The sequence below is a fragment of the Lasioglossum baleicum genome, chromosome 1, assembly GCF_051020765.1.
Source record: "Lasioglossum baleicum chromosome 1, iyLasBale1, whole genome shotgun sequence".
NCBI lineage: Eukaryota > Metazoa > Arthropoda > Insecta > Hymenoptera > Halictidae > Lasioglossum > Lasioglossum baleicum.
The window spans coordinates 15,230,776-15,253,732 of NC_134929.1; the positions used below are offsets into that span (position 1 = coordinate 15,230,776).

General features: G+C 37.1%; 1 protein-coding gene across 11 annotated transcripts in view; it reads right to left on the bottom strand.

Annotated features, from left to right (window-relative positions):
• The window catches only part of Sick (sickie), a 375,431-nt gene that overhangs the window by 149,572 nt on the left and 202,902 nt on the right, over window positions 1–22,957 (bottom strand). Inside the window, exon 1 of one of the 11 annotated variants that reach the window (XM_076447154.1) lies at window positions 16,588–19,682. The exons of the other annotated variants lie outside the window; for them this stretch is intronic. Coding sequence (XP_076303269.1) covers window positions 16,588–16,660 — 73 coding nt within the window. The 5' untranslated portion in view covers window positions 16,661–19,682. Of the gene's footprint in view, window positions 1–16,587; window positions 19,683–22,957 lie in introns of those variants that run through there. 11 annotated transcript variants of the gene reach the window in all.

Consider the following 22,957-nt stretch of genomic DNA (forward strand, 5'->3'; position numbering starts at 1 on the left):
CAGGCCAATACCAGTGGTGTTGGACAGGCAATATCTGCCGAATATTATAAATTACTCTAATAACGGTATAACGGTATAACGTACGACCTGCATTGTCAGCCATATTTTATTGGAACATTTGTAACGTCTAACCGTCAAACTTTTCGGAACCAGATTGTCATGCTACTAGTGCAAAATTTCGGAACCTCGAGGTGCTGTATTGTCGTTTGTGACAGGCCGAATTGTTGTTCGTCTCCGCCGAATATTACAAATTATTCCTCTATAATGTAAAAATATGCATTTTGGGCTCCGTACCCACCGTACCACGACTTTTAGGAATCATAATTGACCAATTCTGAACTACTCCTTGCAACGCTGAAGCGTGAAAACGAAAAGTCGTAAACCTTATAATTGCATATACGTATATGCGAATTTAGCGATGTGTGCGTGTGCCCACACACTCTTGCACGGCCGCGCCGGCCCCCTTAAAGGGTGCCCACTTGATCAATATATGAAACAGTTGAAATCATCGCGAAATTATTGTAACATCATATAACGCCGACCATAGAGAAGCGAACTGACAATCCACTGTCGTCCCTGAGGGGTTAATCAGTTGCTCGGCAACGTCTGAAAAATGAAATTCATCTACCAGAGAAGTAGAAGCGCGCGGTCAAAGGCGGCCTTTGAAACGAACGAGACGGAAGAATCCAACATGGAGAAGAGCTTAAAATGATTACTTAAAGAGTCGAATTACGGAGTCGGGTGACCCCCTGGGTCTAAGACGGGGATTAGAAGAGCCCTTAGAATTTTCGTTCGGCCACCTTCTGCTAGCGTTGCCCGATTAGAGACTCCTTCGAGATGACTAAGCGACCCTTTCTCAGGGAAAAAGTTTATTATCGACCGGTCGTCAAACGAGTACAAAGACCTTCTCTCACATCCATTCGAATGCTTGTCCACAGTGACGTTTCTTATCCGATGTCTTTGAGCTTTTACGCGATTGGTGTGAACTCCGGTGAACGATTGCCTCGGGGGTCCCAGAACAATGGCTCGAATCTCTATCAGGAGATTAGATCGCAATTAGTCTTTAGTGCTAGTTGAACGCACTGCTGATGCTAATAACACTGACCGTTCCGAAATGTATGAGTCTATTTCCTGTATTCTACTTCGTCGAGATTGCATCTTTCGTGTCTGTATCATGTACAGGGTGGGACGAAATTTTTGGTCCTGGGTATTACCCAGATAGCACACGACGTCCATTTTACGTCTATTTTAGGTCTGAAAGCCTTACGTCCTAAAAAGACCTCTTTAAAACCATAAACAGTGTGGTTTTTATATACAGCCATAATCTAGCAGTAAGTATTAGCATTGGTATTATTTGTTCGAGTTAGTGTTTTTGCATCAATTTCAATTTTTATTGTGATTTCAATTCCAATTGTTATTTTTATTACACTTTTTATGTCAATTCCACATACGTTCTTCAAATTAACTTTAAACTCGTTTTTGTCGAAATCTATTTTTACTCTTCCCTTCTTTTAGTTTTATTAACATTTATGGATCTTTAAGACTTCGTGTGTTATGTCCTACGAACGTCTCCTGATCGTCTTTAAGACGTACCGTTCGGGGCATCTTTATTTGAATGTCCAACTGCAGACGTCTTTGTGATATCTGGGTAGAGGCGCATTCTACATACTTCTCTATGGTATTCTACATCGGTGGAGATTTTAAAAAACATTTCTCACAAAAATGATCTTCACTGGATTTCAAAGTCAGCCTTTTTTTTATCGTATCATATACACATAGTATTTGTCAAGAGGTACAAAAGGAACGGTTCACAAATGAACCGTTCTCCAGAAAAACGACTTAGAAGTTTCGTAAACTATTTTATTCCACGTGGAGAGTAACATAAGCAGTAATGGAAACCATAGGTGTCCCAGTATTGTGTGCGATCGTGGAGGGGGTGATTCCACACGAGAAAATAATTGTAATAATAATAAGTGGAAAATACGGAGTAATTGTTTTTCATTTGAAGCTCAGTTTTCGGAAAATCAACTTGAAAATCCCTCAAGTTTGTAAGAAGTGGAACTGGTAGGTCATGATCAGACGCACCAATCGCACGCGTGTTCGCTGAATTTTTAAATTCTCTTTTTCAGAAACGAAGTACCAATGGAAAAAAATTGGTATATTCTCGACATATTTTCTAATGTAAGTATATGGAATAAAATAGTGATTAATAGACTGCGGTGTTCCGTCGCGCAGGAACAATATTCGCGTATTTCTTTCGGACGATATTTAGATGCGTTTTGTCTCGATCACAAGAGACCGTTTACTGGAGTAATATCGATTACTTCATTCTTTGACTCTCTCCTTTCACCTGAAGGCTGCTCAAGTCGGCCGTGGAGGATGACGAGTCATCAAGGGTGTGTTTGAATGGATTTTGCAAACATTCGGCAATGCCCAATCAACACATCGCCTTGCATTTTCATGAAACATCATTAAAATCAGCCATAAACTGATTAGAAACCTTCTTCACGATGAAGAAGGTTTCGGCACAAATCAAAAACAAATAACAAATGTTTCCCCCCATAAAAAACAGTTACGATCGATTTAACAAAACGACTCTTTTATTCGTAATCAAAACTTCCATCACCACTAATCTTTCCACGACAAAATAAGGTAAATTTCACGAATTACCAAGCGTATAAGGCAGGACCTGCTAGATCAGCCTTACTGACTAGTCCACTAGCAGGTCCGGGACGAAACGCTTCCATTAACGTCATTCATTTTCATGCGAAATAATTGTTGTCTTTTATGCTCATCATATCATTGAATTACCTGCCCAAGATTAGCTTGGCGGGCAGTGATCCGAATATTCGCGAACCGACAGTTCCGCGACAAAACATGCGGATTATATGAATTTATGAGATAAAAACGAGTAGGTGTAATTATATGCAGCAAAAACATTAGAAGAATTTAGAGGTACCATTATATTATTTTTAATCTATTAAGTATATGTATAAAGGAAGAAATTAAATTTTTCGCACCAGTTTCTTGCGATTCAGATGGAAAGTTTTTATTTTACATAAAGATCCGCAGTCTAGTGGTTAAGTACTGTGAATCAAAATAACACATATAGGACCTTGGATGTTTTTTAGCGTTATATAGGCAAGTGTTCCATATAATATTAATAATAATGAGTCGATTCTTAATAAAGAGAAATTTGGATTTTCCAATACGTAGGCTGTAGTAAATTATGTTTACATTTGTCGCAGCCCACGATTGCATTCTCCGCGAATTTTACAGATCATTGGAATTCAGCATATCGCTCGTGGTTTGTTCAAAGCCCGAACAAGCGTCGGGGATGTCGTGACTGATTCGAAGCTCGTAAACGCTTTTTCAATCGTGTAAACGACCGATAATTCCGCACGTTTCAATTCCAGCTATTGGCTCTACCGATTTGGCGCACGTGGTTTTTCTCCTTCGGGGAGTTCACGCACGTGCAGCCGTCGATGCGAATTAGAGTCGGGGGTGGATTCAACAAAGCGGAGCCTTTTCTAGTAGCGTCCCGTGGGATCGGCTTAAGTCTAGAAGGCTGTCAGGTCGGTTGACTCATAAGCTCACAGTGAATTTTGATCTCTATCGTATATCTTGTCCTCTTTTACTCTTCTTCTTTGTTATTCAACGGAAAGTCGTATATGATGAAGACACAGCCACCTTGGAAGGCAAACTAACCCCTCTCGCCCTACAATATCGTGTCAGACTCGTGGCGAAGATTCTCAACAGAGTCTTAATAAATACGCACGTTATTAATAGACTGCATAGATCTTTATGCCAAATAAAAATGTTCCTCATTGATTGTGAGAAACAGGAAAAGCATAAATAAAAATTGATTTCATCCCTTAACGACTTTGTTTATTAGATGCGATGTTTTTTTTTGTGCATTATTGTTATCTTTCTAGAATGTGCAGATGGCTAGAGGAAATATCAAAAAGTCTTGTGTAGAATCACCTTATTCGAGTCGGATGATTCCTGAGGTAATTTTAATTAACACATCCATACATACATATTTTTAAAATTTTTCTTCTCCATTAACAATCTGTTGACAATCATTAACAAACGATGAAAAAATATTTAGTAAAAATGCATAAAGGATAATGTAGTTATCGTGGACATCGGTCAACGGCCTCGTTACTTAATAATTTGACGCAAACGATAAAATAATCTCGTAAACCATCAGAACCTTTAACATTTCGCCCGATGGCATGACGAATATTTGTAGATCAATCTCGATGATCCCTGCGGTCGTGATCCCTTATGGGGGTTTCCCAGTAACAAGATCACGAGCAACGATATCTGATGCACATTATATTTTCAATTCCCTCGCGGGCACCGCAATGAAATTGCATTCTGACACTGGCGGTGCGGCAGGCACCGAAGATCGACTGTTTTTCATTCACCGCGAAATTCATTTGCAAAAAGTATATCGTGTCCCGTGATCTGAAGGATTAATTCGATGGGGAATCCGGAAGGGAGTGCCAGAAAAATATTGCGCCGGGAGACGTGCGCGGTATGATAAGGCCTTAGAACAGCGTCGCTTTCTTATCGTGCTTAACCCGATATTATAATCGGGGCCGTGCAGAACAGAACGGGTTAACAACGCGGTCTCGGGGAAAGTTATGATCATTAAATGTTATCGTTGCGACGATTTGTAAAAATATAAACCGAGTGAATTGTATAATCTAACGACTTTAATATGGCCCGTACGTCTTGACACATCGCTTATACAAGGTGTCCCAAAGTTGTTGTATTTTCTTGAAGGAGTAATATTCAACGAGTGCTAAAAGTTCGATAATCACTCGAGTAAAAGTAGGCCAGATTGATAAGTAGTATTTAAATGAGTTAGAAAACATAATTTTTAAATAAAAATTTAAATAATAAGTTACTTGTTATTTGGATATCCAAATAAAAAGCAAAAATAATTACTTATTATTTGAGCAAGTCTAAGTAATGAATTATTTAAAATAATATTTTTATTGACAAATAATAAATTAAATTTGTATTTTTTATAGGCAGCTGGGCCCTCCGGACGGGCCCGACCACTGGCGGTATACTTGATAAGGTTGCTATAGCATTGCTATACAACACAATACAGGAAATAAGGAAAGATCAAAAACTATTTATTTGATTTCCACCTCAATTTAAATAATAAATAATGTTTCATATGCAAATAAGAAATAATAAATAGATCACTTTTGTAATTACTTAAATTAATTTTATTTAAATAAAAAGTTTAGTTATTATTTGCAAATAAAATCACACGTTTATTTATTATTTAAAATAAAATTTGCCCAACACTGATTATATTTTATTTTTGTCTATCATTAGGTTATGCTCTGATATAGTTTTGGTTTTCGAATTGTAACAAATAATAGTGTTAAAATAATTGTCATAGTGGATATTTCATGTGCATATAGGTACACTACTAGTTGGTGCTTCAAAATGCTTGTAGAATGATATAAGATGTGATGACTTTCTACTTTCACATCTGTAATATACAGTGCATAATTTACGTGTAGTTGCCCAGGACACACAAGTGATCATTTTATTTGGAAAATTGTCGACAAAGTGAAATTTGGCCTATTTAAGTAGGTATTTGATTCTATTATTAGCTACTATTAGCAGAAAGCGTGCTATATCGTACGGTCTAATTCATTTATCATTTTTCACAAGGAATATTTAAAGAAACACAAGTTTGAAGTAATTATTACAAAGTATTATTAAAACCAATTCTTCATTCACGACAATTTGAAGTTAATTACGGAACAACACTTAACACATGTTAATGCTAATGTAGTACAGAATTACATCTGCAGTATGTAGTGAATCCAAGTGACGATAAGCCAACATGTTAACAGGTGTAGCATGATGCACACACTGTGGTCATAGAGACTTGTAAATCTCAAGTACTACACGAGTTAGATTGATCATCTCCTATGTACGTAGTACACGTAGTATAGTCATTACCATTATTCATTTCACGATACAAAATGTCGTGAATATCCTTTTTTTTAGAGAGGTAGTAATTTAATATTATTCATTAATCAACCCTTGACAAACAATTAGCTTTATGGATATGCAAGACGAATACTGGGTCCAAACTGACCCTCAGCAGCTTACTACTTTCAGTAAGAAATGTAAATTAGAATTTTGTGTTAGTACATTTAGGTACAGTATACTTATACAGACAATGTGTTTAAGAGAATTCAGATAGTCATACTCACTGTGTACCTTACAGTAATAATTATACAGCAAATCTTTATGCAAAATAAAAATTTTCTACTTGATTTGCAATCAACTGGAGTGAAATAAAAATTATTTTCTTTCTTAGTATGTTTAATAGATCGAAAAGAACATAACAGTATTTTTAAATTCTTCTAATTTTTTCACTGTTTCGAATTACACCTACTCATTTTTGTCATAAATGCATAAAATCCGCTGTTTAGTATAATAATATAAAGTAAAATTATTCAGGTTTAAATATTGGAAAAAGTAACAAACCAGAATGGGAAATGGTAAACTTGTCAAATATGCTGTCACGGTCATCTGTTCGTTAAGTAAGTTTACCTGGGAAATATGTTATTGAATAAATTTATGAAAAAGTCTGTCGGTTGTCGACTGCGGCTCTGCATATGCATTGTTTCGATTTCTGTTAATTTCTTGTTATATTATTAAAGGTTACGTTAATCCAGTCGTCTCACATCATTCCGTCAATATCGATTTCTCAAATTCTACATAAAAATATCCTAATTTTATTATTCTGTCTACGTCACACGTGAAGATCCTCGAGGATATCTCGGATGGAGGCTGCAGCAAAGAGAAAACAGAATTCAAGGAACTGGAGTCTGCACCGTGCTCGCAATTCGCAGGTACGCATACATCCGTCGGTCCCATTATGTCTCAGTATCGAGATCATCACCGTTTATCATCCTGCCTCATCATCTCTCTGAACCGTTACGTGTTCTTACCGTTCTTTTTTGTCGGCTTTAATAATCCCTCTTCTTCACCGTGCACTTTTGTCAATTTCCTTTTGTGTTTCCTACATTTCTAGCGTCTTTCAATTTTCTTTCCCTTTCCTGCTAGTAACCTGCCTAGTCCAGACTACAGTGACTCCCATTAATATTCAGACGCTTTAAAAAAAAAAAAACGGTAACTTTTTTAATATTGGACTATACGATTTGAACTTTTTTCAGAAGCTAGAGCAATTAGTTCACTGCATATTGTGAAAAGAAATTTTCTAAAAATTGCTATTGATCGGAATTATGTAGATAATAGTAAAAGTTGCATTTTACAACTTTTTTATGTGGGCCTATATTGAAAATTTAAAAAATACGTTTTGTAGATCTGTGTCAATTATATGCAATGTGAAAATTTAAAAAGGCCGAAAATCGTGAAAAACTGCAATTTTTACTATCATGAAACGTTTGTAGCTGATTGCAACGTCAACCTATTTTGATGAAATTTTCAGAATATGTTTGATTGATACAGATCTACGAAACGTGTTTTCAAAATATTCCATGTAAGCTCACATAAAAAATTTCAAAATACAACTTTTAGTATTTTCTCTGCAAGTTCGACAAACTGCAATTTTTGAAAAAATTTCTTTTCCCAATATGTATTAAACTAATTGTTCTAACTTCTCGAAACAGTTCAAATCATATGGTACAATATTAAAAAAGTTCTCGTGTTTTTAAGAGTGTCCGAATATTAGTGGGAGTCACTACATTTATTCATACCACAACCATTTCAATTTTTTTCTTAACATGATTTGTAACGGAGTCTATACACGATTTTTAGTTAGTTTTCATTGAATTGCGACTTTCTTTAGTTTCTTTACCTGTCAAAATGGTGTTTAATAGCCTTGTATGAGACATGCAAATAACGTACCATTCGTTATGTTATTGTGATGGAAATCTTGTCTCATTTATATTGACGTTGTGATATCGACGTGGGAACTTGTTAAAGAAATATTGCTTGCTATACAGAGTTACGTATTAAAGTTTGCTAAATGAATTCTCGTAGGTATAATACATACTGTATGAAATGGTCATTCGTATACATATGAATAAGTATCTACTACAAAAGCGTTCCCAGAAATAATTTAAAAATGATTAGATATTCTTCGATTTAATAAGAAGTTTGTATAATAAAAATTACCGTAGCAAAAAATTATTTTAATACAGTATAAACACCACATTATCATTTAACACTAATTATATACGGTATTATACATAGATATAATTCCTTAGTTTAACAATGTTTGTATATAAAATGTGCACAAAACAAATATAAGAATGAATAAACCATAAGAATTAACTCTGCACTCTATACATAAAGTTTATGAAAATGGAATCTGTACTATATTTTAATGAATGTTATTTAAGAACTACATTGCATATATACATATAAGATATTATTAATGTATGTCTCAATAATTGTAACCGTAAAACCTATAAATTTTTATTTTGCAAACTATATCTTTTAAAAAATGCAGGATTGTAACTATGTAACATGATGCGACTTTTTAAGAGAATAAATATTTTTTTATTTCAATACGTATCAATAATAATGTTTATTACCAGTTTTATTGCCATAATCGCAGTTGTTTTTGTATTTTCAGTATAAACAGTCTGCGTTCTATTGTATACATTTTTCATTTGGGGTTGCATATATTATTATACTATTCTGAAACTAATTTATATACTGTCTATACTAACTAATTTATATATTTGAATGCTGTCGATCTGTTTAAATTTCCAACGCGTCTCGCAGAATGTAATAATGCCAGACGAGATAATGCTAGAAGTCTAAATTAATTTTCACCCTCGAATTCTGTCGACAGCGAAGATCCAATATCGAGACGAAGAAACATCCCCCCAGTTTTTGATTTCGATCTACTGATCGCCTTTCACAGAACCGACAATGGAGGAGGGGTGGGCAACTTGCAAGGAAACAAGACAGAGTTAACGTCGATAGCAGCTGTTCGTACCCGCGGTGTAAATAAATGGCACCACTCCACCAAGAGATTGTTCTCTCTCTTTCAAATAAATTGATAAGTCGTGTGGTGGTACTTCGCGTGCACTCGTCCTCGGAACACGTGCAAGCTAGAACTCAGTGTGACTAAGTGTGACACCAGGGTTGGACACATTTCATATATGCGAATATATTATATGTATACAGGGTGAATCATGAATCGTGATCAGTACAGATTACTCTGTTACGTATTAGCTGTCCGATCGAAAATGTTTTTATCACATATATTGTATGGTTTCAAAAGAACTTTCACGTAATTATAGCAAATTATTTGTAAAAAAAAAAATAAAAAATACAATTTTACAATTGTTCTGTAATTTTTTAATGTTACGATACGTTTTCGAATTCATCCTGAAATCTTCTAACAAATAGGCGTAAAAAATTGTAGGTGTATTTGCAAAAAATTGAAGGTGACCTTGAAAAATCATTTAAAAAAAGAGTTGACGAAAAATTTGCTATAATCACGTGAAAGCTCTCTTATACCATGCTATACCTGATAAAAACATTTTCGATCGGACTGCTAATATTATAACAGAGTAATCTCTACTGATCATGATTCGTGATTCACCCTGTATATTATACAATACGTATAACTTGCTCTAATAAAATAATGTTGAAATAAAATAATAGATAATCATTTCCTCAAACTATTTTGTTGGATAAAATATAAGACAATTTATTTCAAATAGTGAAATACTTTCGTGAAATAACTTTTTATTTCAAGTAATATTTCAATTAATAACGTATATTAATGTTTTCAGTTGTGGTAATATGCAAAATTGCTTAAGTAGTACATAGCATTAGATCGAACCAGTGCACTGAGAACATTAATATACGTTATTAACAAATTATCGATCGAGATCAAGGAAACAGATATTTCAATTAAGTTTTATAAAACATTGTATTTGAAATAGTGCCCGATTCTTCTACTAGAATATTCTTTTTTGTCGGTGGTATAGGTGGGTTCAAGTGGAAAGGCAATGTATACCGCGTGAAATACCGGATGGGGTGATTTTACTGGCAAATTCGCGTAAAACGCGTAGTTCACGGCTAGTTTATTCGCCGCATAGAATATCTGGCATAAATATGCTTAATACCACGGGTCGAAGAATGCAGGAAAAGGAAGCTGGTACGCAGCGAGAGCAGCATTCGATATTGGGGAAAGGGAAAAAGCCGTGTGGACCACCCCAAGTCCGCTGGTCGGGCGCAGATTATACAGTTAAGGGAGAGCATATCCTGGCTACTAACCGTATCGGAAATATCGTTCTGCGGATTTTCAAGCTCGTCTTCCAGGCTCCCCCAAAATCAACTGCGAGGCTGGAGTAATGGAAGCTGGAGGAAATACGCAGCCGAGGGCGGAAATCGGAAAATCCGGATCAAAGCTTTGCGAAGCTCTTTACTCACACTGCGACGATAATATCTCGTTAGGCTGAATAAAGATTCTCCACCCCAAGGGATCAGGATAAAGCTGCGAATTTAGTTATTGCACAATGAAATTTCACTGAAACGAGCGCTATCAGCATACCTCCAGCGTCTACGAGTGGGCGAGATGTGCATTAATTTTGTATCAACCGATTTGTTGCTTGCTTTTCGTTAAGAACGGCCAATAATTTCCAACGAATACAACATTTTTATATAACCAGTGTTTATTTTATTCCTTCTGTTACTCCGACACCATTTTCTACGGGACTGTTTACATGGAACTCTGTATGACTCCAACGTAAATAAATTTTTATTCAATGAAATAACTACTGTAATGCAAAATAAATGTTTGCTAGTGTAGTGTAGAGTTGCCAGCGTTTTTTTCGAAAAAAGTAAAAGAGGAAACGTTATACTATTTCCTGCAAGCAATGTAATGGTGTCTGTACTTTTTTACCTGTATTATTTTTTAGAAATGGAGGTGACCTTCAATTTTGTAAATGGAATGCTATGCATTTTCTTATATCATATGAAAAGCGTGTGCCAAAACGAATTCATTCGTATTGGACATAGTAACCTCCAAGATCACACGAGGTCAGAAGTAATATCACCGTTAAACTGAACTAAAATTACCATAATGAAAATTACAGTTTTAAGATGTATTTACGTCTGATAAAAATTAAAAATTTTTAGTTCATAACTTCATAAATGTTCATAAATTAATTTTCTAGCTCTTCACAATTCACGAGACTTTTAACAAAATTGTGGATATTAATTCAAACAAATTAATTTGGAGAAATAGTGACAATTAGTTAGTTATTAATAGACTGCGAGTCTTTGTGCAAAATAAAAATTGTCTGCATCGATTGTAAGAAATAGAAACTAAATTGAATGTTGTTTCTTAATTTTTTAAGTTATTATCCATGATGATTTTAATACAGGAGAAATTATACATATATTGACACCTTCGATTGTTAAAATTCTTCAACAATTTTGAATTTCACCTTGTCAATTTTGCTATAAATGCATAAAGATCCGCAGTCTAGATATTAATTTAGAGGAATAGTGATAATTCTTTGGATAAACCGATGTACTATGATAATAATATCGATATATGTTTAATATAAATAATATATTTATATGATATGTGAAGCGCTGCAAAATAATACTATTATTTAGTATTCATATTTCACCATAAAATCTGCAGACTTTGATTAGTAATATTTAATTGTAATTATTTGTTCTCACTCTCCCTGTCATTTGTTAATGGAATACAAAGAAGGTGGTAACAAAAGTAATCTCGTAAAAGTGATCCTCTTTATTTCTTCCTTCGAGGAAAATACTCTTATAGCAACGGCACAATAGAAAACGTTTTCTTCATTTTCCTCTGAACGTTGCTAATTGCGGGAATATCATTAGAATGGAGGATTGACTTGCAAATAGATTCAGTGGAAGTCATAGACTCCGTTCTAAGCGTCACGTAATTTTTCCCTATAAAGCTGTGAAAGTTAAGAATCATTACCGTCTGTCGGTCGATTGAAAATCTCGAGGAATCGATAAGTCGAAGAAAGAGGTTATTCGTCTTTGCCCCGGTGAATTGAAAGGAAGCGCGAGAGGTTGGAGGACTGCATTGAAAGCAGCCGTGAATGTCCAGGATACGTCTTTAAAAAAATCCCTTTTTCTTTCTTTGGAAGCTCTTTTCGAGAGTTTTATTTTTATCGCCGACGAATTTTTGGTTTGGAAGAGGGGGGGATGCGATCGACGAAACGAGGACGAAGAACAATCGGGGAAGGAGCTGCTCGAAGTGTATGGGCCAGGAAGGGCTGGTCTAAAAACTGCCGAAAAGGGAACAGGAAGGTTGAAAAGGGCCAAAGCGAATGCGCTGTCCAATCGAAAAGATCGAAACGAATGCACGGCTCAAGGGGTAAACCAGAAACGAGATCTCTTTAAACGATATCGCTCGCCGTTAATTCCGCGTGTAAGAGTTTTCAGATGTGAGCATGCGATAAGTGGAATGTTTGCGTATGAAGAAACGTACGTGAAAGGGTCTGCAATTAGTATTGCCGGAGAGGCAGGAGAACTTTTTGATTCCATTGTTGCTACGCGACCATAGAATTTTCAACGATAGATTGTACAGGGTGTCTCACTATTCGGTATGAGAGAATATCTTCTTTAATTTGGACGAAGCAACACATTTTTCACGTGTAATTTGGATGGTATCAAATGGTTCTTTTTAAATGTTATTTTTTCAATTCAACAATATTTTACTTGATGATGTACACACCAATAATGGGGAATATTTCAATGATCAAACTTTGTTTGATTGACGTCCGCTAAAATTTTACTCGAGAATGAAGAATTTATTTCTACACGTAATATTATACGAGCGAATGGAAAACCCGATCCGACGGCAGAATAATTTTCAATTAAGCTAATTGAAAGCTGAATATCGAGGAAGACGCCAAACAAATTCGACGTCCATCGATTCGGTCGTTGACGGGCGCCAAGTAATTGTCGACGAATTATTCAAATTCTATCGGGCACCGTGCTCGATTCGGCATTGATAAAACATCGTCGGAACTCGTATCGCGCGCCGTGGCAAAATAAAAAAAAAAGAAAAACGAAGGAAAACGAAACGCGCACTTTCATCAACGGGGTGACGTAACACAGGCTGCGGATTTTTTTCCAACCTCGACGAGGTCCGCCGTCACTCCGTTGTCTCGTTTCGCAGCACGGTTCAACAAATTGCGATCTCTCCCTTTTTTTCCCCTAGATTCCCTTATTTGTCCTCTCTTTGCTCGCCCCTCTACCAGGCTATCGCACTGTGGAAGCTCCTGTTTTTCAACGAACCAACCCCTCTTGCCACTGTCACGTACACGTGTCGACGACGCGTGTTCTTTTCAGGACGTCTTGACGCATAGACGACACGCGTGCTTATGCGTATCCGCGCGATGCCACTGACGCAGATTAAAACAAACCACTCGTAGCGCAACACTGATGCTGACAACCGTGATCTAATCGGGCGTTACCGGCTCTCGGGGTATTCGATCTCTCGATTCTCGGGACTGACCCATTTTCCAGGACTCGGAGGACTAAGTATTTTAAAAAGTTAATTTTGTGGTTGGACCCTACACTGAGAAAAAAAAAGTAGTTACTTCAATAACACGCGTGTTATTGTAATTTTTGTACTTCGATGAATATCAATGTATTCTTTTCAATAGTATGAAATTTAGAAGCAAATCGTGATGTATTTGAATTGTCTATCATGAATAGGGATTGCAATCCCGCGATGCGGGATCCCGCGTCATTAGTCCAGTCAACGAAAAATCGTAGAGGAAAATGGAAGGAACACAATTTTTAATTTTGGGACTTTGTTTGGACTAGTTAGGAGGTAAACATACTAAAAGTCCCCACTCCTAGGAGGTGAGCGGGGTGCAGGGGGCACATAGTTTCCGAAATATAAGCGGAAAACCAAAAAAGGGATCTTCTACGTGCCCCCTGCACCCGCTCACCTCCTAGGAGTGGGGACTTTTAGTATGTTTACCTCCTAACTAGTCCAAACAAAGTCCCAAAGTTGAAAATTGTGTTCCTTCCATTTTCCTCTACGATTTTTCGTTGACTGGACTAATGACGCGGGATCCCGCATCGCGGGATTGCAATCCCTAATCATGAAATGATTGAAAATATTATTCGATTCAATACCGTACATTATTATTCGTAATATTTCTCTTTTTCCTTCAATCAGATATGTTGTTAAAAAAATTTGAGAAATGTATTGATTTATACTGGAATTGGTTTGAGGCCATATCTTATTTTTTTGGAAACATTGATGTCAAGCTATTCGCTTATATGATTGGCGGAAATGAGTTTTGCTATTGAAATTCAATAGTATTAAATATTAAAATAAGTTCATATGATATTGGCACTATTCAATAGTACATCTTATTGAATCAACATATATTTTTTTTTGTTTCGACAGGATTTCTTTCTCAGTGTACGATGCATGACTGACTTACGTCAGATTTATCTACTATTATGAATAAAAGGTACCTAGGGTAAATGTACCTATTACTGCAGATGTACGTTTTATTGTGGAACAAAACTTATTGTGCAATAAGATTAAAATACGTAAAAATAAATATTTATCCTGGATAAATTTGTGCAATTCAATGAGAACGTATTCTCGTTGGCGAGGCAAACAAAATTGCCAATCTTCCTCACATTGTGGATTATTATGCAAAATAAAATGTTTTTAATAGATGCATATTTATACAATTTATAGAATTGTGTAGATTTTTCTAAAACAAAAATTAAAAGCGATCTTGAAAAATTAATTTTGTTAGACGATTTAAAAATGTTAGTTGTCTGTAAGGTTAAAAAGTTACGAAGATGGGCAACACAAATATTGAATACATTAAAACCAACGGTCTGAAAGCACACAAAATAGAATTGTAGATTTTGCTGAAGCTAAAGCAAAAATTAAAACTGACGGTGGAAAAATTTTGTTAGACGATTTTTAAATTATAGTTGTCTGTGAGGTTGAAAATATTACGAAGACGAGCAACACAAATATGGACTACATGGAAACCAACGGTCTGGAACCGCACAAAACTGATAGGAACGAAGGGAACAGAGAACCGCCGTGGAACGACTGTGTACAACAGGGCCATCGTAAAATTTTCCTCTGACTAGTAAAAAGTAATACGTCGCGCGAAACTCGTCGCAGAAAACAGTGGTACAAGAGCGAATTGAGGCGCGAAACCGGGAGTAGTCTGTTCGTGTTTCAAGGGAGAGATCTAGAAGAGGACGTAAAAAGGAACAAGAAAACATGTGACAGTCGCAAGGCAAGAGAAATAAACCTTGGCGCCAGTTTCTATTTCTCCACGGTCGCCGATGCAGCGGAAGCATCCTTTTCCCCAGGAAAATAAGAACTGTGATACACGGTCAGGAATGTAAACGTACACATCTGTCTCGTAAAATAGCATAAGTATCTAATTTTGTTGTAGAAGAACATTCGTTTCGCCGTAGAAAAAAAGAACAAGGAGTTACACATACACTGAAAACACTGACTCTATTTGAGAAAGAATCAAATTCTAAATTCTATCCTATTTTGAATTTCAAATCCAAGAACCCCGGAAGTAGAAATTGCTCTTTATTTGAATTTAGATATATGTAACTGGACAGCGGATTTTATGCATTTGTGACAAAAATGAGTAGGTGCATTTTGAAACAGTAAAAATGTTAGAAGAATTTAAAAATACTGTTACATTATTTTCAACCTATTAAACATATTACAAAAGCAAATCAATTTCTATTTCACTCCAGCTTGTTGAAATCCAGGTGGAAAATGTTTAATTTGCATAAAGATCAGCTGTCTAGATATAACGCACTGGCAGATTGAAAATTCTATTAACATATCATTAAATTAAAATAAAATTTCAACCTATTGAACATATTACGAAAAAAAATTAATTTTTACTTCACTGCAGCTTGTTGAGATCCAGGTGGAAAATGTTTATTTTCACTGTATATCACTGGGGCTGTGTGTGTGTGTGATTGAAAATTCTATTAAAATATTATTAAATTACAATACAATTTCAACCTATTAAACGTATTACGAAAGAAAATCAATTTCTATTTCACTCCAGCTTGTTGAAATTCAGGTGGAAAATGTTTAATTTGCATAAAGATCCGCTGTCTAGATATAACACACTGGCTGATTGAAAATTCTATTAAAATACTGTTAAATTAAAATAAAATAAATTGATTTGAAACACAGGTCATTTGTGGAAGAGCCGCACTCAAGTAACCAAGGAGCCGCGCGCGCGACTCGCGAGCCGCAGTTTGCCGAGCACTGATCTAGGGGAAACGAATGGAGGAAATGAAAGACCCTATCGGCCAGGCAGGCGGCAGGATCTACGCGCGGAGTGGACAGATGTATTTGATCGGGGTTGAAGAGAACAACGAAGTACGGGGGATAACAAGGAAAAGTGTAAATGGAGGAACGGGGATAAGCGGACAACGCGATGTAATCGAAATGAATGGAAGTCGAGCAAGATCGGGAGGGGGTGGAAACAAAAGGACCACTCGAAGAAGCTCTACCTTCGATCTCCGCTCGATGACAGTCGCAGGTTTCCTCGTGGCTCCTCTCGCGGATAAATCTTACGCAGAACATGTCACCCTCTCACGCGACCATAAACGACTGTGGGCGACGAACGACTGCGAGGAATTCGATAATGGAAATGCAGCACGACGGCGTCGTTGGCTCCTGGTATAACCAGTAAAACCGTAGACGGTCGAGAGGTACCACTGGAGCACCGGCGGAAAAAAAGCAAGAAAGAGAGGAACGTAGGTGCAGAGCGGCGCGGAAGAAGCGAGAGAAAGAGTACCAGGGAAAACACAGAGCGAGGGTTCAAAGAGTTCTGGCCCTTGCCCTGCAGTATTTTCTCTATGTGTCTACCTTTTCATCCGCTTCGTCGTGGCTCGCCTACCATGGACGGTTTGTGTACGTGTTTCCGTATACCTGCGCTTCCTTGCGCCACTGCGCACCCCCCCCTACCCTTACGCTTTTCACATATTGGTAAACGTTACACTTGCCGGATGTCAATGACACAGTAATTTCTTTTTAAGCACGCCGGAGTCCGCATCCGAATACCCTAATGCGCGGACATTTTGCTATACCGACAAGAATGATCGTACACTACAAATCAGAATAACTTTCTTTTTTTAAATTTGACTATACCACTTGACTCTCTTTTTACCACGCTTATATTAGCTTGTCGAGTTGTCGATGATGTCGTTGTCGTTGTATGTGTCAAATCTTGTAATCGAATTTTAAACCACTTCCTCGATGAGCTAGAGACTTGAAACTTTAAACATAGATCACAGCTGGATGACAATGCAATATTAAAAAACAAAATTTTTTAAAAACTGCGTCTAGGAGAAAAAAATATTTAAATATTAACCGACACACCTCGCCGCCTGACGCTCGGTGGTACGTCATCGTGTTCAGCGATCCCCACTCCGCGCGTCAGCGCTCCCTACTCCACTACGCGTTCCCACTCCGACTCATCCCCACTCCACTGACCCACTTCGCACCGAAGGAGCTCATTGTTAGTGTGGTGTTCCGTTCATTCAGTTCCATTTCGGACTCCATCAAGACCCCGTCGTCTCTCAGAGTCATCCCATCATTTTTTCTCGCGTATTTCCATATCTTGCGTTCCTATATCTGACTACTCCATACCAATATTACGAAATATATCTTGCGTTCCATTTAAAAAAGACTAAAAAGTAGAAAATAAATATATAAAAAAACTTTTTAACAACCACGCTTATATTAAAATGCAATAAGTTATCGTACTTATCATTTGTATCCCAAATCTGTTAAATTTTCCAACCCGATTTTCTCGAAAACGAATCCTACATTTCTGAATTATTTTTTTCATGAAGAGCCACCCCCTTTCCCAGTTGTATCAGCAGTTACCGATCAGCCTGTATAAAGTTGCAATTTTATCGGATATTATTCTCCGTTTCATAGGGGGCCATATGTTACTGTCACCATCTCAAGGTTGGACAGCGTTGACAATAGCATACTGACATTGAAATTGAACGAGTACGTGTCAGTGGTCGCCAACCGTTTATAGAAACACGATCATTCGATGTCACGACATGGAAACAATTCCATTCACACTCGTAAAATCGAGTTTAGCATATGACACAAGGAGGATGCAAGTCCCAGGACGCGACACACTCGACTATCAACGTATCCAAAGAGAAAATTTTTATTCCCGCCGTTTCATTTGGCTGCCACAATTCCGGCAACGATACACTATCCGTGTCGTGCATTTTACAGACACGGTCGAATATTCCCGTGGCTGGAAAATGTAAATGTTTTATTTGTGGCAATGTGCATATGTCGCTTTGACCAGACAGACGCATTGAATCGTTTGATCATGGCGCATCCCGAATTTGATACGCCAACTTAAAAAAAAAAAGACAGCGGGCATCACTGGGTAGCCTTTTGTACCTATTGAATTTCGCATGCAAAAAGAATCGTATTTCGGAACGAGTTACAATTTTTGTGATTTCTGATGGTACATTGATGGTACACCAGTTCTGATATCGTACATTTATGGGAAACGTGATCGTGGAAAATGTAATCGAATCACACGCGTGTTTTGTATGAAAAATCAATGTTAAGTTTTTCAAGCCTCCGTGGAAAATATAATATAAATGAAAGAACGCAGCCGAGTACAAAATACATATACAGGGTGTCACCTAACGTTTGCACCTCAAATATTTTTGTCAATTTTAAAGATATGTCGAATTTATTAGGGACAAGGCGAATGGTTCGGTAAGGCTTATCCCGTAAAAATAATTATTGTTTTTTAGAAATCTCATGGTCACCTTCATTTTTTTAAACGGGACCAACCCATTTTAAACACCTACGATGATAGTCCCTATCATTGGGACTTCAGAGACTATGATTATTCGAGATCATTCAAAGTCACAGACACAGAAAGCCAACATATTACTTTTTATATTAATTTTTTCTTTATTGTATATGCAAAGTTTTATCCCTACATTTACTTTTATCGTTAATGGAAATATTTTCGATATCGAAGATATATTAGTAATTACTAGACTGCGGATCTTTATGCATTTGTGGCTTATGAAAATGTTCAAAAAAGGCTAGAATATAAAATTCGATAAAATTTTGTATAATTTTCATTTATTTTGGGTCTACAAACGCTGTTCCCATTAAAAATAGAATTTTATTTAATTCCACTCTCTTAAAATTTGTCGACAAAAATTGGAAAATGCATAGACATCCACAGTCTAGTAATTACAATGATAAATAATTTCTTAATCATATATTCAAATCAACGAGCTGTATTTAGACATTTAATGAAATTCTATTCATTATCTCAAAAACTAAGGCTACAATTTTCATTGTGTATTGTGTTTGTGCTTAAATGAAGCAGATTGTTGTCATTCAAAATTATTGAAGGCGTACTAAAACTGTTTATACGAAGATTACGAGGCATACAGGAGAAAATCAAATAAATCGCAATGGAAAATTCATTTAAAGCTTTGGTCGACGCATAGGGTTGAAAATAATTACACGTTAACGACTTAAAGAAGAAGCAGTGAGTTCAGTTTTGCACGGTGCACAGCCGAAGTACGTTTTGCCACGAGCCACCCGGTACATCGATCAATAAAATTGAAGTACAAACACTTCATACACACCTGATTTCACGCTTTCACGTCGAGGCCAACATTATAATGCTGCAGAATGCCCGGTGGTTACCTCCCGAACGTATACATTTTAGATCTCGACAGATTAAGAAAATATTTTTTTTTCGGTCGTCGTGGAGCCGCGTATCGATGCGAGCTGCACCGGCGTCAAACTGATTTCCGCGTCTGACATTTCATTTCCCTTCGAATCCCCCGCAATGTAAGGGTTCTGATTCGCGGTGCGTCTTTGTTCGGTCGCGATAAATGCACGCGGGGCTGCGCACTGCTGCAACCGGTGCGAGGGGTGAGCAACATTGCCACGTGAAGCCCAGGTATTCTCATACAGGTGTAAATCTTTATAAATGTACCGGAACACCGGTTAATACGTGCGTCGCGTGTTAACGGTGAAAAGGAAACAGACGCGCGGAAATCGCGTTTCCGTGCAATGAAACCACCACCAGTCAGTTTCACGACTAATTTTTATTAATGACTAATTAACCTTCGGACGGCGGACCATTCTTGTAACAATTGTAATTGATGGTTAGACTTTGAATCCTCATGCGAAATAAAAAGCTTGCGAATCAATCGCAACACACAGGGGCTAAATATACGTTTATATAAATAATATACGTGTACAGCGAATCCTCTATCGACGCAAAAAGGTGCTACACGATGGACGCAAAAAAATATCCCCTCCACTGCAGTAATCCGATCTCGGCTCGGATATATCGGTGTGAACCACTATTAATGCGACGCGGAGAGTCGCAGTCGTCGGCACAGTTCAGAGGCCCGTACGATTAATTGACGATGAACGATTCGGGCGCAAGGAAGGACAACGTGTGGGAAAGAAAGAGACGCGGAGAGTCGCAGTCGCGCTTCGGCCGCGCGCGGTCTCCCTTTACATGCGCTATCCTTCTCTACTTTCGGCTCGGCCTTTGAAGCTCAAAAACAATAGTGTCCTTCTACGATCGATACAAACGATCCTCCCCGAGGCTTTTGCGTCGATAGAGGATTTACTGTACAATTACGTTAAATATTGCAAAAATACCTTCATTTGAACTTGCCATATAATATCATCTTCATTCCAATAATTATTTTAAAAGAAACGAAGATATATTTATGATGATACTAATACCATATCGCTGCTCCGGAAGTGTAATGACACAACTGCAAAAATTGAAGATTCAGTTTAATTCTTCTACGAGAGCAGTTGATAGACATCGTGGGTTATTATTGCAACTTTTAAGTTATTTCAATTCATGAAATAATAAATACCAGCCTCGATTTACATTATGTCGATTTAAATGATTTTTCATATGATTTTCGATGTAAATGCATTTTTGAGAGCCCGCCAACACAATAAAGTCAATTTTATAAAATTCTACACTTGCGTCATTATACTTCCGGAGCAGCGATATGATTTGTTGTCATCTTATCATTAGAAAGTAATTGTAAACTATAATTTTCATTTCGTACTTCCTCTAAATACGTAACTAAACATTATTAGAATAATAACAATACTTATAACAACCATAAAAAATAAATACGAAAAAACATATAAGTATGAAAAGAAAAATAAATTGAAACTTCTATAAAAATAACAAATGAAGAATTTCTCTCTCGATTCCTTCCTTTCTTCAACTTCGCTGTAATCGCATACGGGATTCGGATCAATCAGATGCAAATTATAATGCGTGTGCACGCGCAGTTCGATCAGTACCGATAACACGGTGAATTCTATGTGAACACGAACGTTCATTTTCATGTGCAGAAGCGCACTAGCAATTCGTGCGTTTCGAGACGCATTCTCTGCTGGTGGTACTTCAAGTTCGGCTACATACCTGAGCACCGGGCGTTGCGATACGTATTCAGGCGGGCGGGGGAGGGCCGAGGGCGGTTTGCAAAAGGTTAAGGGCGCGAAACCAGGGGGAGGAAGGGTTCGCAATTGCCGAGGGTGGAAGTCGCGGCGAATCTCTTCCATAGAAGACACGGAGGAGCCATTCCTGCGAGTTTTCAATCGGCACAAAGAGACGCGTCGAGGCGGGAACAGATCTGATACAGTCGTCGAACCTTGGTTTCGCTTCTCCGACGACGCAGCCAGATTTTAATGCTTGCTGCTTTGTTCAATCTGTTCGGGCTTAACGCACGCACGGCTGCGCAGCGGTGAGATGGAGAACACGATTTTACTGGCCAAAAGTCAAAATGCCATTGAAACTTCCTAAAAGTTGGTAGTCGGATGTTTTCGAGGTCACTGATAAGTAATCTATAAGAACTAATATCGACATTTTTCAACGTAATAAATTTGTATATATTAATTAGATATTTCCCATGCTAATTCTAAATTATCCAAATACTTCAACATCGGTAAATCGAATTTCTCTTCATCTGAAACGTCTTCATGATCAATTGATTCCGTATCACGCAAAAATACCGCGAGTATTTATGTCTTAATTATCGTATAAACTACAAGCCGACAGCAGTCGGCACCTAAAATTTATATGCTCTTATTCGAAATTGTTTAAAATTTCATATAAAACAAGTCTGATGCTTAACACTCTTAAACATTTTTTTAAAAACCTTCCCAAAGTTTAAATTGTTAATAATATTGCGGCATTTGTACATGGATTAAATAATGCTGGGAAACTAATTAAATAATGAAAACACGCCTATTAATATATATAAAACATTTATTCAAACCTGAATAATTAGTTTCACTTTGAATTTCAGAACTTTGTCTTTAGAACGTTACTCCCGGTTACACAATTGTCTGAAATGGATAATATTTTGGATTTGGATGGTTTGAAGTATTGTCACTTTATAGGCAAAAAAGTTTTTCAAAAGTTTGAACTTCGAAAATTGGCTTTTGGCCAGTAAAATCGCGTTCTCGGACCACTGTGGCCTGTGTCGAAAAATAGAAAATCTGACCGAGTGCTCTATTTAGCGTACTTTATGTAAACATATAAATCTCTAGACAATAATATATTGAATGCATTGACTTAACGTAATTTTTGGGAACATTATTTTTCACGATATGCGCTCGTCAAGCGAATGGCCATCAAGATTTCACTTCGATAAAAAATGGAGGAGTCTGCATAACAAACGATCCACGGGACAAAGGGGTGAAATCCGCGTCAGCAGGATTCACGCATGCGTTATCGATAGGGCGACATGCGTTTATTCAAACACACTAAACGTGAAAAAGCTAGGACATTTTGTAAATTTATACCGGGCGGGG